Below are 14,019 nucleotides of genomic sequence, written 5' to 3' on the forward strand. Positions count from 1 at the left end.
ACCATTCATACACTTTCTGAATTTCTGCACAACTCATCTGGCTGATAAAGAAGGTCATAATGATGAGGCCATGAAATAGCACATATGCTTGACAGGGCCAGGGTCTGATGTCACGATTTTACTGAACGACTATGTATTGTCACCTCTTGCATATTCAGCAATCCATGCAATAAATTGGGGATTATGAAAGCTGGTTAGTTTATGCGGTAACAAGTAGTGAGAAACGGTGTCAAATGCTTTCTGAAAGTCGAGAAAAATACAGTGAACCAATGATTTCGTGCATGAAGCTGCCGCTAAACATGCGTGAACTTTACTGCTTGCGTGATGCATGATAGTCCGCAATAGTGATGCATGAGCTTGAACACTGTGGTAGCCTTGTAACTCATCCGAGTTCAGACCCTTACAGGCTCTGGCTTAGCGGGCCGTGTCCGCCATTGCCTGCACACGTGTAGCCGTGTACGCCTGCAAAGGAGGCGACCACCGCGCATGAAAAACAGTGTTTGATCTAAACAACACGCTTGGTAGGAAGAACCTCATTTCCATCATAACTGGTATTTGCAGAGCCAGCATACCAGAGAACACCCTTCCCGGTTCTACACTCCTGCGAGTGTCAGCCAGCGACCAAGATGGGCGTGTGGAGTACCGTCTCTTGGACACAGCTAGTGGGCGGTTCGTGCTGAGCCATGGTTCCCTGGTACTAGCACGGGCACTGGAACCACGTGCACGATATGCATTGCGTGTTTTGGCTACAGACCTGGGCCGGCCTCCACGCAATGCCACTGCACAGTTGCTCATAAACGTCGAGGGTCGTGGGCCACTAGCATTCACGCAGGCCCGCTACGAGGTGTCCATCTCGGAGGGCGCTCCATTGGGCCACACACTGCTGCATCTGGGCCCTTTGATGCCAGGCCTCCGTTACACCATCACCTCGGGAAACCGACTGGGGTGCTTCCAGGTTGATGCAGCTGGCGACCTTGTCGTGGTTGCAAAGCTGGACTATGACGTGCTTCCTGAGCAACGACTTGTCGTGTGTGCCACAGACAACAGTGGTTGGGCAGCGTTGACCAGCGTGCTGGTCCACTTGCAGGATGAAAATGACAATGCCCCACGCTTCCCACTGGCCGAGTATGTTGCCTCACTTGAAGAAGGGGCACCAATGGGCAGTCCTCTTCTCGTGGCGCGAGCCATTGATGGTGACAGGGGCCCATTTGGTAGGCTCAATTACTCGCTCGTTGAAGGTACCCAGTTAGTTGACATGGACAGTTCCACAGGTGCCCTGACCTCAGCAGTTGTCTTTGATTATGAGGCACAGCCACACTTTCAGCTCACTGTGCGAGCCACTGATTCAGGTGGACGTTGGGCAACAGCTCGCGTTCACGTTCATGTTCTCAGTCGCGATGAATTCATGCCAGTGTTTGACCAGGAGGAGTATAGGTTTGCAGTGCCTTTGGGTGCCCCCATAGGGTTTGTGGTTGGCCGTGTTCATGCAACTGACCGCGACCGTGGACCTGACGGCCGTGTTTTGTACCAGATCCGTGGTGGCAGTGCCCATTTCCGCGTCAATGCATCTTCGGGCACTCTGTCCGTACGTGCCCAGTGGTCCGGTGGCGCACGTCTCGAAGTGGTGGCAAGCTCGGGCCGGCGTGGCTCTTTGGTGGCCTCCACTGGAGTAACGTTTGAGGAGGCACCAGCAGCGCCTGCCGCTGCTTCAGCATCACACGGTTTGCCAGCTTGGGCATTGGCCTTGCTCTTACTTGCACTGATGGCAGTGGCTGGGCTTGCAGCTGCTGTTGTACTTCTGCGGGGCCGACTACAAACCAAGCGGACTGCCGAGCCTAACCTGGACACGTCATTTGACACTGTCGACTTGCGGCGGGACCCATTTCCAGCCTTCTACGAGAGGCCTGATGATGCAGCTGGTGCCATGCACACTTCTGAGGTGTCCGAGCAGTCGAGTGGACGTGGCTCAGCTGAAGACGAAGACGAGGAGATTCGCATGATTAATGAAGGCCTGCGGCCACAGGGTGACAGTGGCTCTGACATGTCGGTGCGCAACACCCACGAATACCTGGCCCGACTGGGCATCGACCCTGCAGCACCCATTGACTCCTGGGCAAAGGCACCTAGTGCACCTGCTGATGATGAAGACCTGTCAAGTCTGCTCTACGCAAAGCTGGATGAACCAGCCGAGAGCTTGGGTGAGCCATCAATGACGGGTTCATTAAGCTCCATTGTGCATAGTGAAGAGGAGCTGGCTGGCTCGTATAACTGGGACTACCTACTTGACTGGGGGCCTCAGTACCAGCCACTGGCACACGTTTTTGCTGAAATTGCCAGGCTCAAAGATGATGTGCGGGTTGGGGGTGCCCCACCGCGCTCCCCTGTTGGAGGTGCAGTGGACGACAGTTACGCTGCTGCCCTGTCGCCCTCCTTCTCACCCGCACTGCTTCCTCTCGCCTCGAGGTCACCTTCACCTCTGCCTTGTTTGCGCCGAACACAACCAGACTCCTAGGTTCACATCAACTGCACAAGAAATGTGTAAAACATCCTTTCCGGGTTGTATCATTTTATGTACATGTGCTACATGCCCATCATCACATACATGTGCAGCGCATTGGCATTCAATTAACGTGGGTCTTGGAGGCCGTATAATGCACTTCGTAGATCGAATACAAAACTGTTTGACAACTGTGCTAACCTCAACAGCAGCCATGCTGTTCCCAGTGATTCCAAATGGTGGTACTGTCATTGCAGAGTAAGCTGGCACAAGTGCCTTTCATAGCATGTGGTGCTCCTGCATTTACAGCTAGCTTTTGCAATGCAGCAGTTTGGGACGTCGGTAATCCATTTTGAAGAGAACTAGAAGCGCACGGAAAACATGGACAAAAAAAGATGCACACACACACACGCATACAAGCGCCTGTGTGTGTGTACATGTGTACCTTTTTTCGTCCATAATTTCCGTGCACTTGTAGTTCTCTCAGCTTTTGCAGTTCACAATTCCATTATCAAGTTTGTAGGGGTGGCTGGACTTGTACCATCTAATGGCTTCATATTGAGAAAAGCTGGCCTACCTCAGAAAAAGAGCTTTTGACCGTGTTCACACCAAGGGGCTTGTGGTGAGCAACTGATGCGATTTGACTAAGATAGATAGGCTGTTAATAAATGATCCATGTACTAAATTGGTGAATTCAAAATGCAGGTAACCAGTTCTCAATTGAAAGTTACACAGTGGATGCCAAAGAATGGGAAGCTTATCAGAGTTAAATTGTGCAGTGAAATTTGCAGATTTTAGTCGTACGAACTAGATGGGTCTGATTGGCGAGACTTGATGCATTATAAGCTATGTGCTTAGAAACACCCCTTCCTTCCTAATGCATGCAATTGCCTCCAAGGCACAGCTGCTGCACCTGTATGGTGCCGGTTCATCTGACATCTCATGTGAATGTGTGGGCAAAGTCAGCACACACTGTGTTTGGTGGGTTTAGTAGATGCTTTCATTATTGTTATCCAAAATCTTGTACTGTATATTTACCTTATCATGATTTTTGCAGAAATGATGTCCTGTGCTTATACAATAATGTTTATGGTGTTGTATGAAGTTGTGACCTGTTGGCAGACACTGAAATAAAGAAATAAAAAAAAGACTATGATGTACAGAACAACACATGCACACCGTCCAGGCAAATGCGTCATTAACGTATGCACTACATTATGTGTGTGTGTTCTATGCGGAATGCATTTGCCATGCCTAAGCACATATTCCTACTCAGTATAGGTATTACAAGGCAATAGGGCTACTGTGTAGCAACCATTTGGCTATTGGCAATGCTTTCTCCCAGCTATGGTTTTGTATTTTCACAAGTTTAGTGTGTTCACAATAATTTATTTTATGGAATAAGATTCTGAAATTGCTGTTTAAAATTGTGCAAATGTTACTGAAAAAAAACAAAGCAAACACATTGGCTCATGGCTGAAAATGCATGGCACCAGACAGGATTGACTTCTACCACAGAGAACTTCCTGTGACCTTTACTTACTCCAAGCTGAAGTTTTGTGAATTTATGCTAACACTATTTTTGAATAACTCTTACACATCTGAACTTCCACTGAGTACCATGTGACTAACATAGAAGTGGCACAAATTTGTACATGGGACGATTTGTTTTTGACAGGCCTAATGAAGAACATGTCAGAATCGAATATCTGAAAAGTCTGTTGGCACTGTACTTGTTTTTGCCAGTCACTTGGCACGGCTGCATCACACTTGGTGAGCCAATGTACCGACTGATCACTTGGTTGCATTCTTGTGGTAGTACAGAAGACATGTTAGTAATTTATTATTGTGTGTTGTATTAGCATGGCCATGAAAATCTGCAGCGGGCTCTTTGCTGGCCCTGTGTGTGTTTGCATATAACAAATATATTTTCGTGGCTGATGAGGTTGTAGTACAACGGGCAGCTTGATGTGGTGAATGACATCACAGAGAAGCTTCATGTGGTTTGCACTTGACATTACAGAGCATCATTTGCCATTGCTGCTATATTGCTTCAAAATAGTGTTGTTGTCGTTGTTGTTGTTGTTGTTGTTTTTAACAGCTCTCATCACATCTTCACTGCCACAAGTTGGCTTTTTACAACAAGTTTTTAAACTTGTATTTCTGTAAAACATGCGGTCTGTACAGTGAAAATTATCTGGGATAGGTATGCTGCTGTAGACGATTACTGTGCCTGATCTTGTGAGTATTTCTAACCTGTATCCAGTGCAACATGGATTCCTATTGTGATCATGACTGCCATAGCTGTGCCAACAACTCTGTCAAAGCTGTGATGCAATTTTGGCAAGCCACTTTGTGTGCTGAAACAGCTCTACTTTTGTGCCTTTATCCGCTTCCCCAATATGTAGTGCTGCAATTCTGTACAAATGTTTTGGCCATGTAAATATAATGTTGTCCCAGAGGCCGCTTGGAACTACCTCATAAGTGCGGCTTGTGTAGTGAGAAATAAAAATTGCTTGATCCTTTCAGCCTGTGATCAGTTATATTCAGCAAAGGGGTAGTTGCTCAAATGCTTGCAAATGCACATGAAGCTGTGAAGGTTTCTCTTTCTTTAGCCTTTTACGGTGCAAGAATTTCCCAGTGGTAAAAAGCTGTGTTATAACTAGAGCTGTGCGAATAGCAAAATTTTGGGTGCGAAGCAAATTCGAATATTGAAGTGTGAGTGCGAATCAAATTGAATATTTTTCGAATATTTCTAGAATATTTCTAGAATATTTTTCAAATACTTCGAAGCGAAATTGCAGTTAGAGAGGATTCCTAAGCATATTCTTACGAGATAGCAACATCAAAGTGTTTCTTTTCGCTAGGTTGATGAAGCACTGGCGGGGTGGTGTTTCATAGTTGCCTTATCAAGAATGAGGCAGTGTAGAGGCCGAATTCTACTTATGTACATGATTTGGTTCAACCAAAGTGTTGCCGACAACACTTTACACGTGACAGGCAAAGATGCCATTTCCTCAGCCTCTCCTCCTCTTTTAGCTTCTGTGGAAGCCCAACTGATGTGGCGGACAAAGGTGTGCTCCCTTCGAGTCCGGAGTTCCAAATCTGCCTCGTAGACGTCGATATATAAGAACATCTGAAATTTTGGATGCTGAAAAGCCTCGGCTTCCGATTTTTTGGACTTCCTGCCCAAATTTCAGGTCCAGAACAGCGTTAATTGAGCCCCCACCTCTGCCACATCTTTCATCTCCATGTTGGAACCAGTGTTTTCTTAATACATTTGCGACCGTAGCAGAGCTTGAAAGGCAGCTTTGCCGCAATACCGGGGTGTGATGAGGTGAAGCATATTGAAAATTTAGGGACCACTTCCAATCGGACGTTGACTGTCTCTTGGCAAAGTTAGACCGTAGCGGAGCGTGAAAGGCAGCTTTGCCGCTATACGAGAGTGTATTGAAGTGAAGCATATTGAAAATCTGAAGGGGTCACTTTCAATCGGGCGTTGACTACTTGTTTTTGGGAAGTTTGAATAGTAAAATTCCAGTGCGAATCGAATCGAATAGCAAACACTATTCGAAAAATATTCGAAATTTTGAATATTCGCTCACCCCTAGTTATAACTAAGGCTCTGTGTTTTCGGTTTTATCCGAAAAAATGCGATAAACATTGGCCTGTAAAATTTTTGTCAATTCAGATTTATTCTATAAACTCTGATTTCAAGGGCCAATATGACCTGGAACAACACCAACTCGCCCAACTTTTTATTATACTGGTTCCATTCTTTATCGAAAGGGCAAGTTCTAAGTGCTCATAGATACATCTTCTGGTTTGACCGATATAAAGTTTACCGCACGTAGCTGTATTAGGCGACGTAACTGTATTGTGCTCCGACTCAGCTCCCTGCATGCAGAAGCTTCACAAGGACTTGCAACTCTCCAACCCCGAATTCAAGGCACTTCACTTAAAAGATCCGTGCCACCCACTCAACAACGCTCTGGAGGATGGAATCAGGACGAGCTCCTTTAACGTAGTTCATGATTTTGTTGTGCACTTTCCTGCCCTGTTGAAGTCGTCGCGGGAGCTGCTCCGTAAGTTTGGTCTTTTGTGCTTGGCCATGGGCATGTCCTTGAAGTCACTGAAAACCGTATGTACGTCGAGGTGGTTCTCTTTTATAGAAGCTCTAGAAGATATTTTGGACTACTGGCGCACCATTTTGTCTTTCTTGGGAGGAGACAAAGCCAAGGGGGCGAAGTGTGAGAAGCTCAAGAGACTTATTTCAACACCTCAAGCTGTACACGACTTGCTCGTTAAGATGAGGTTTCTGAAGAGCAATTCGTGTGCCCTGCTCTCAGAGTACAGGCCTGGCACACCAAGTTTATCCCATACTGGGGGTTCGTTTGCACGCACTCATCAGTCAATGGCGTGATCCAACCGAGGTCTTCGCATCAGATGTCACAAGTCTGTTCAACCTCCTTGTGAATCCAGATGTGAAGCATGAGCTGCCCTGCGCGTTCCAAACCTCTGCGCCTATTTAATGCAAAGCATTTCGTAGCGAACTTCTGCGACTTTGAGCGTATCTATCTATCTATCTAGCTGCCTACGACTTAGTGCTCTCCTGGCTGTTTCGTTGATCGGATGTATATCAAAATTGGTATGGCATAACATGACCGTAGTAAGAACATAAATGACAGGTCGTAACATGAAAATCATGACACGCATGTCATGAACAGCATGATTTAATTACATTCCATGGCCTTTGGGCTCTTGCACCCGTTCCGTTAATTTCACATATACTAAAATTGGTGTGGTGTGACAAGAGTTCATGACGAACATAATGACAGGTCCTATGTGTAAATCATGACACGCATGTCATGTGCAGCATGATTTACATGACATGATTTTGGGCCGCTCGCGGCCGTTTAAATGAATGGATATATAAAACTGGTATGACGAGACATTTCTGTTATCACGTGTCAGTTATGTTCGTCATGACGAACATAACTGACACGTGATAACATGAAAATTATGACATGCATGCTATGTACAAGATGATTTACATGCCACGCTCATGGCGCAGTCGCGGCTGTTTCGCTAGGTTGATATACACCAAAATTGGTATTGCGCGATGTGACTATGAAGGACATGAGGAACAGGTAGTAACATAAAAACCATGTCACGTATGTCATGATTTACATGCCACGCTCATGGTGAATTCGCGGCCGTTTCGTTAGCTTGATATACACCAAAACTGGCATTGCGTGACGCGACTGTATGACGAACGTAAATGAGAGGTGGTAACATGAACATCATGACATGTAAGTCATGTGCCACATGAACTGCTCATGGTGCATTCGCGGCCGTTTCGCTAGCTTGATATACACCAAAATTGGTATTGCGCGACGCGACCGTATGACAAACAAATGACAGGTGGCAACTTGAAAATCATGATATATGCTTATCATGCATTTACGGTATGATTTACATGCCACACTCATTGTCCGATCACGGCCGTTTCGCTAGCTTGATATACACCAAAATTTGTAGCGCGACGCGACTGTATGAAGAATATAAGTGACAGGTGGTAACATGAAAATCATAATATGCATGTCATGTATGGTATGATGTACATGCCATACTCATGGTGCACTCGCGGCCATTTCGCTTGTTTGATATTGTTATGATCGGACTTCACGGCTTGGCGCCGCTGGATCGTCAGAATGGTATGGCGGCATCAGCCCTGCTTTCTTCGACCTCAACGTTCCCCGAAACGCACCAGATGCGGCGACAACACTGCACTTGTGTCCTGAACCCTTCAAGGCTGACAGTTCCCTCTTCAATCGCCTTAGACACGCTTGGCTGACTTTGACGCCTTTGACCGTAGGAGAGGAGAAAAGAGGGGGAAGCGTAGGAGAGGAGAGGGCGATACATATTACGTACTGTCGCAGCGCATTGTCTTTAGGGAGCCTTCATGTGTGCACGCCCCCTCCGTTTTAGGGGCGAAGCTCCTTAAGGCGGCACCCGTTCGTCCCTCGTAGTCGTAGTCGTAGTGCGTAACCAGTCTTACGCTTTGACCTCCAAGGTGGTGCCGGTGGGAGATTTTTCCTGTGCGTTGTTGAACAATAAAAAATTCGCAGCGTTAGCTAAAAACCGACTTCTTCTGTCTCTCATTCCCATTAGCAGCCATTCTTTACCTCCAAGGTAGTGCCTGGTGAGATTTCTCCTGTGCGTGATTAAACAATAAAAATTTTGTTCAAAACGCCGTTGATTGATGAAATAAACCAACGAAAGACGCCAGATGTTTTGTAAAAGAAAAACGAAAGAACGCCAGATGCTTCTAAAGCAAAACGAAAATACGCCAGCTGCTTAACGAAAGACGCCAGATGTTTTCTAAAGCAATGGTTTTCTAAACAATGAAAATTCACAGCGTACATGTAAAATTAAAGTGAGCTGCAAGTCGTCATAACTCATCGAACCTTTAGTATAAACGCGCCCGATCTCACGTCGGTGATGATGTACTGAGCAGAACTCACGGAAGATTCACGGTTTACCGATGAACCTCCGCAGCTTCGCCCACTCATCATTCACTCCGTGGATATGCTGTGATTTTTAAGACGGGAGTGTCTAGCGTTACGTCTAGACGTAATGGTACGAGCCGTTGCAGTTACGTCTGGACGTAAGAATAACGAGTCTTAAAAGTTACGTCCAGCGTGGCAACACAAATACAGCCCGTTAGACCTACCGAACCGATTGGCCTCAATGGCGCAGCGGCTAGCGTGTCGTGCTCGGAACTGCGAGGACGTTGGTTCGAACCTCGCTGCTGCTGCAATTTTTTTTTTTTTTTTTTGTCTCACGTGTTGCTGAAGTCTGTTGCCAGAGAAGCGCAACGCTGCTCTTGGGTTACGTACGCCTCCGCCTGCCCCGAAGGGGCAGGCTGCGCGGGCTAAACAGCGCGTGGCCGCGACAGCGGCCAGTAGCGCGTGACCGTGACCCTGCCAACCGGCCATTGAGCGTTAGCGAAATGGCCGCACTCGCGAAGCGAGGGCGAAGCCACGATTAGGTTGCCGCGCCCGAAGGGCGCAGAGGGCCTTCGCTGAGCAACAGGAAAATAATGTACTCACGTTTGTGGAAAGCCACATGACTAGAGTCCCTAGATTTTCCCTGCTCTTCAACAGGGAAAAATCTAGGGACTTTAGTCTGGACGTAACGATAGCGGTGACTACAGTTACGTCTGGACGTAACCCTAGCAACAGCCTTTTAAGACTGGTTACACACTACTACGGGACGAACGGGTGCCTAGGAGCTTCGCCCCTAAAACCCAATGCTCAATTTTGTTCAAAGTCCCCCAAAATGTTCTCAAAGGACTGCAGAATGATATTATGAAAAAACATGTTGCATCATTTTTATTAGAACACAAGCAGAAAATGTCAAACATTGTGTTTCCAGAGCGTGGTGGCGACTGCGTAAAGAACATCTCTTGTAACAAGAAAATACAGTAACACGTCTTTACAGTAACACGTAATACAGTAACACCATGAGTAACACAGAAAGAAGGCGTATCGTCGGAGTCTGGCTCTCCCCGGTTTGGCTCGAAACCGGATGACGTGAACTTAGGGAGGTACTACCTGTACGGTACTACCTGCCCCTAGACAGGTACTTCTGTAGCTAGGGAACGATCCGACGATTCCTCGGCCTTGTCCCCAGCCTTTACTGTCAAGGCAGTGTCTAGCCCCAGTGACACGGGCATACCCAAGGAGGTTAAAATAAAATAAAGTTTTATTTAAACCTCCTTGGGCACACCACGGACGCTGGCACGAACGGGCGCCTGCCCGGGCAGGCGCATGGTCGCGAGGAGCGCGTGACGGAGACCCTACCAACCGGCCATTGAGCGTTAAGCGGGACAGACGGGTCCGATTTTCCATGCGATCCGACGGCCGACGCGGCGGTGGGGGAGAGGGAATGGTGGCTGTACGATGCTATGAAAGGTCACCATTCCGGTTTCCCTCCGCCGTGTCGGACGTCGAATCGCATGAAAAGTCGTACCGTCTGTCTCGCCCTTTAGCGAAATGGCCGCACTCGCGAAGCGAGGGCGAAGCCACGATTAGTTTTCCGCGCCCGAAGAGCGCAGAGGGCCTTCACTGAGCAACAGGAAAATAATGTACTCACGTTTGTGGAAAACCACATCTGGACTAAAGTCCCTAGATTTTTCTTTAGGGACTTTAATCTGGACGTAACAATAGCGGTGACTACAGTTACGTCTGGACGTAACCCTAGGCACAGTCTACAACAAAATCACGCAACGACGGCTTTTATCGCCAGTGACAGCTCGATCACAGTCAACCTGCGGCATTCCGACGCGGAGTGATCAAGAACGAACACAGCTGCGTATTTGTAGGTTTTCTTGCGGCATTGTAATCCTAGGCACGGCATGGAGGCACGTCAATGACACTGCGAGGTGAAAATGGCAGGAGGAACTTCATCAAGCGCGTGACATAGTAGGCACTCCGTGGCGACCCGGATAAAACTGGGAAAATTCAAAACTTACTTAGGGAAAAAACAGCAAGCAGACGTCATAGCATTAGGTTAGGTCACGTGGCAGTGACGTCATCTATTGTTCGCGGCGTTCGCGGTGGGAGCCGGACTGCGGCGATGCGCATGTCACAGAAACGGACGAGTCAGAAACGGCTCCTGCCTCACGGAAGTGACGTCATGCGTTTTCCGGTTTGACGCGCCGTTTGAATATGCCATGAATTCGCCGAGTCGGCACCGCAAGCGAGTATGCCTCCCTATCGGCCTCCCGTCTGCCGGACTTGCTGCTGCTGCGCTGCTTGCCCTTTGATATTTGATGTTTGATGACCCTCGCAGAATGGGCTCTATTTACTATGATAATGCACTTTCTCGACGAGACTCAGAAGGACACGCAAAATTCAGATGCAGTTGGCTGCATCGGATTCTCCGGCATCCGCGTCAAGTATGTTGATTTACACGGTTTATCAAATCTCCGATGACAGGAAGACGCACTGCAACAGACGTGGTCTCAGAAATGAGTCACAGGGTGCCTAGATTTTGCGAACGGCTCGTGGATGTACTATCGCGATGAAAAGAAACGCGAACAGCGTAAAGCGTGGCTTTCGGTACAGTCCAACTTCAACACGCTTTGACTATCGCTGGGCAAATCTGTGCTTCTGGCCGGCATCACCGTAGCGCTAGAATTTTGCTCCGGCTGGCGCTATCGCATTACGTGTGTGTTCCGAGTGCAAGGCGTGACTATCAGCTGATAACCACCCTAGCAAAAATGCCAATAGAATTTTCTATTCGTCTTATAGAAAAATCTTTGCACTGAAACTGAACCGCAATGTGGCGCTGCGGTGCCCCGAGCTGGGCGCCATTTTTGCGGTTCTCGTGCAACAGCCGACCCACGCTTGCTACTGTGTTTGCTGTGTGTACGCGCTAGGTGTTGTGTGGTGTTTCCTTGACTTCCTTGTACTCGTGTGTTTCATTAACGATAGTACGGCGTTGGAACTGTCCCCTACCACTGCGTGTTGCATGGACTTGTAAAAGTGCCCAAGCCGCAGGACGATGTTGCGCATCGAGCTGCGTCAATCGGCTATGGTGAACTGCGCTGTTTACGGTTGCTCCAACCGCACAAGAAACAGCCCCAACGACGAGAACTTTCAACGGGTAGGGTTCTATGTCGTGCCGAAAGTTATATCAGGACAGTGTGCGAAGACAACGGAGCTGTCGTCAAAGCGGAGAGCTCTATTCGGTGGCAGCCATGCATTCTGTCCATCCGTGCATGATCGACCATCCCGGCGTGTCACTGCTGCCTCCAAGTAAAAGAGCACTGCTCCAACGTGTGAGCACGCCTCGCCAAGGCCAGCCATGCACGCGCAGTGCGCGCACAGAACTTCACCATCAGGCTTGATTAGTAGCCACGGCAGCAGCGGCTTTTTTTTAAACGCTTGTGAGTGGCGGACCTGCGCAGATAGTAAGATAAATCAGTGTTCAGCGCGCGCGATTAGATTTTTAGAGCACTACTTCAAGCCAGGGGAGCCGCCGGGGGGTGCTAGAGCTGCCCCTAAATTTCTGCCTGCCCCCTCGAGCAAACATGGTCAAAACACAACGCATATGTTCCCTGCCCCCCTGAAGGAACTCGCTTGTCTTCGGTGCCCCCCTCCCTTAGCATCAAAATCCTGGCGCCGCCCCTGCTCCAAGCGCTAAAAACACGCGAAACACAGCGACAACTTGGCTGCCCATCTAGTGATAGCGGCAAGAAAGTGCGATGGGCTGGACGCCATATCAGCGACTGATAGCAAGCTTTCCCACTTTAGCACCCGATCACTAACTTTACGGATACCTAGAACAAGCCGTTAAGTCGGAAACATGCGGTACAATATGTACAGCCTACCTTTGAAACGACGACGATGTTGCCATCACGAAGAGTTTTTCACCCTTGGTGGCTCCACGAGGCCGCTTGTGACATAATTGTGAGCCTCCAAGGATTTGTAGCTCTTAAGCTGCTCCCGCGTCACGAAACTTGTCCCGTGAACAAGATAATCGTTGATATATCCGCACGGTCTACGCTGGGATAGCAGCCAACATCGTTCGTGAACTGGTCATCGGAAAGCGCCAAGGGGTCGTCGCTACCGCATTTTGCGACTTTGATGTGGTATCTCCTGCGCTCGGGATCAGACAGCGACTTGGCGTAGTCGCTGAGCAGCATCTTTTCACTGCAGCAACACGGCGATCGCTTGCACAGCCAGGCAAATGACTAGATCCGTGCAACACGCAGTGGTAGGGGACAGTTCCAACGCCGTACTATCGTTAATCAAACACGCGAGTACACGGAAGTCAAGGAAACACCACACAACACCTAGCGCGTACACACAGCAAACACAGTAGCAAGCGTGGGTCGGCTGCTGCACGAGAACCGCAAAAATGGCGCCCAGCTCGGGGCACCGCAGCGCCACATTGCGGCTCAGTTTCAGTGCATACTCCCTATAGGTGCTCTATTGGAGCTTTATAGGTCTAATTAGAATTCTATTGTCACCAATAGAGACCAATTGACGACATCTATTTGCCACCAATAGGACCAATATATTTTTTATTGGTGCCTATAGCTGGCAGCTATTTGTCACTTATAGAACCAATTGACACGTATTGGCACCAGTAGGGTTTAATAGGAGACATCTATTTGTCACCAATGGAACCAATAGGTACATGTTAGTACCAATAGGTGGCAGCTATTTGTCCAATAAATAGCAGCTATTTGTCATTTATAGAACTAGCAGGTGTGAATTGCCACCAAAGTCACAGGGTTATGCGTGGTATTAAAAGGCCACCTATATGTATTTACTTCACTTACAGGGTCATGCAGTAGCGAATTCAGCCAAAAGGCAGTTTTTGATTTGTTCAGTATTTGAGCAAAGTGGCAGCTGTTTTACATAACAGTGTTCCAAAATATCGCAGCCATATTTTTCATAAATCTCACCAAAATAATTACACAGACGCCGTAGCCGGGGTGGGCC

At 48.1% G+C, this 14,019-nt stretch overlaps 1 protein-coding gene across 1 annotated transcript in view; it reads left to right on the forward strand.

The window, feature by feature from the left end:
- The window catches only part of LOC119382397 (protein dachsous), a 466,009-nt gene extending 460,984 nt beyond the window's left edge, over nucleotides 1-5,025 (forward strand). The window contains exon 27 of the mRNA XM_049412138.1: nucleotides 562-5,025. Within this exon, the coding sequence (XP_049268095.1) occupies nucleotides 562-2,512 (1,951 nt within the window). The 3' untranslated portion in view covers nucleotides 2,513-5,025. The remainder of the gene's footprint in view (nucleotides 1-561) is intronic.
- Nucleotides 5,026-14,019: the final 8,994 nt, after the last annotated feature.

Source organism: Rhipicephalus sanguineus, chromosome 2 (genome assembly GCF_013339695.2).
Source record: "Rhipicephalus sanguineus isolate Rsan-2018 chromosome 2, BIME_Rsan_1.4, whole genome shotgun sequence".
Classification (NCBI taxonomy): domain Eukaryota; kingdom Metazoa; phylum Arthropoda; class Arachnida; order Ixodida; family Ixodidae; genus Rhipicephalus; species Rhipicephalus sanguineus.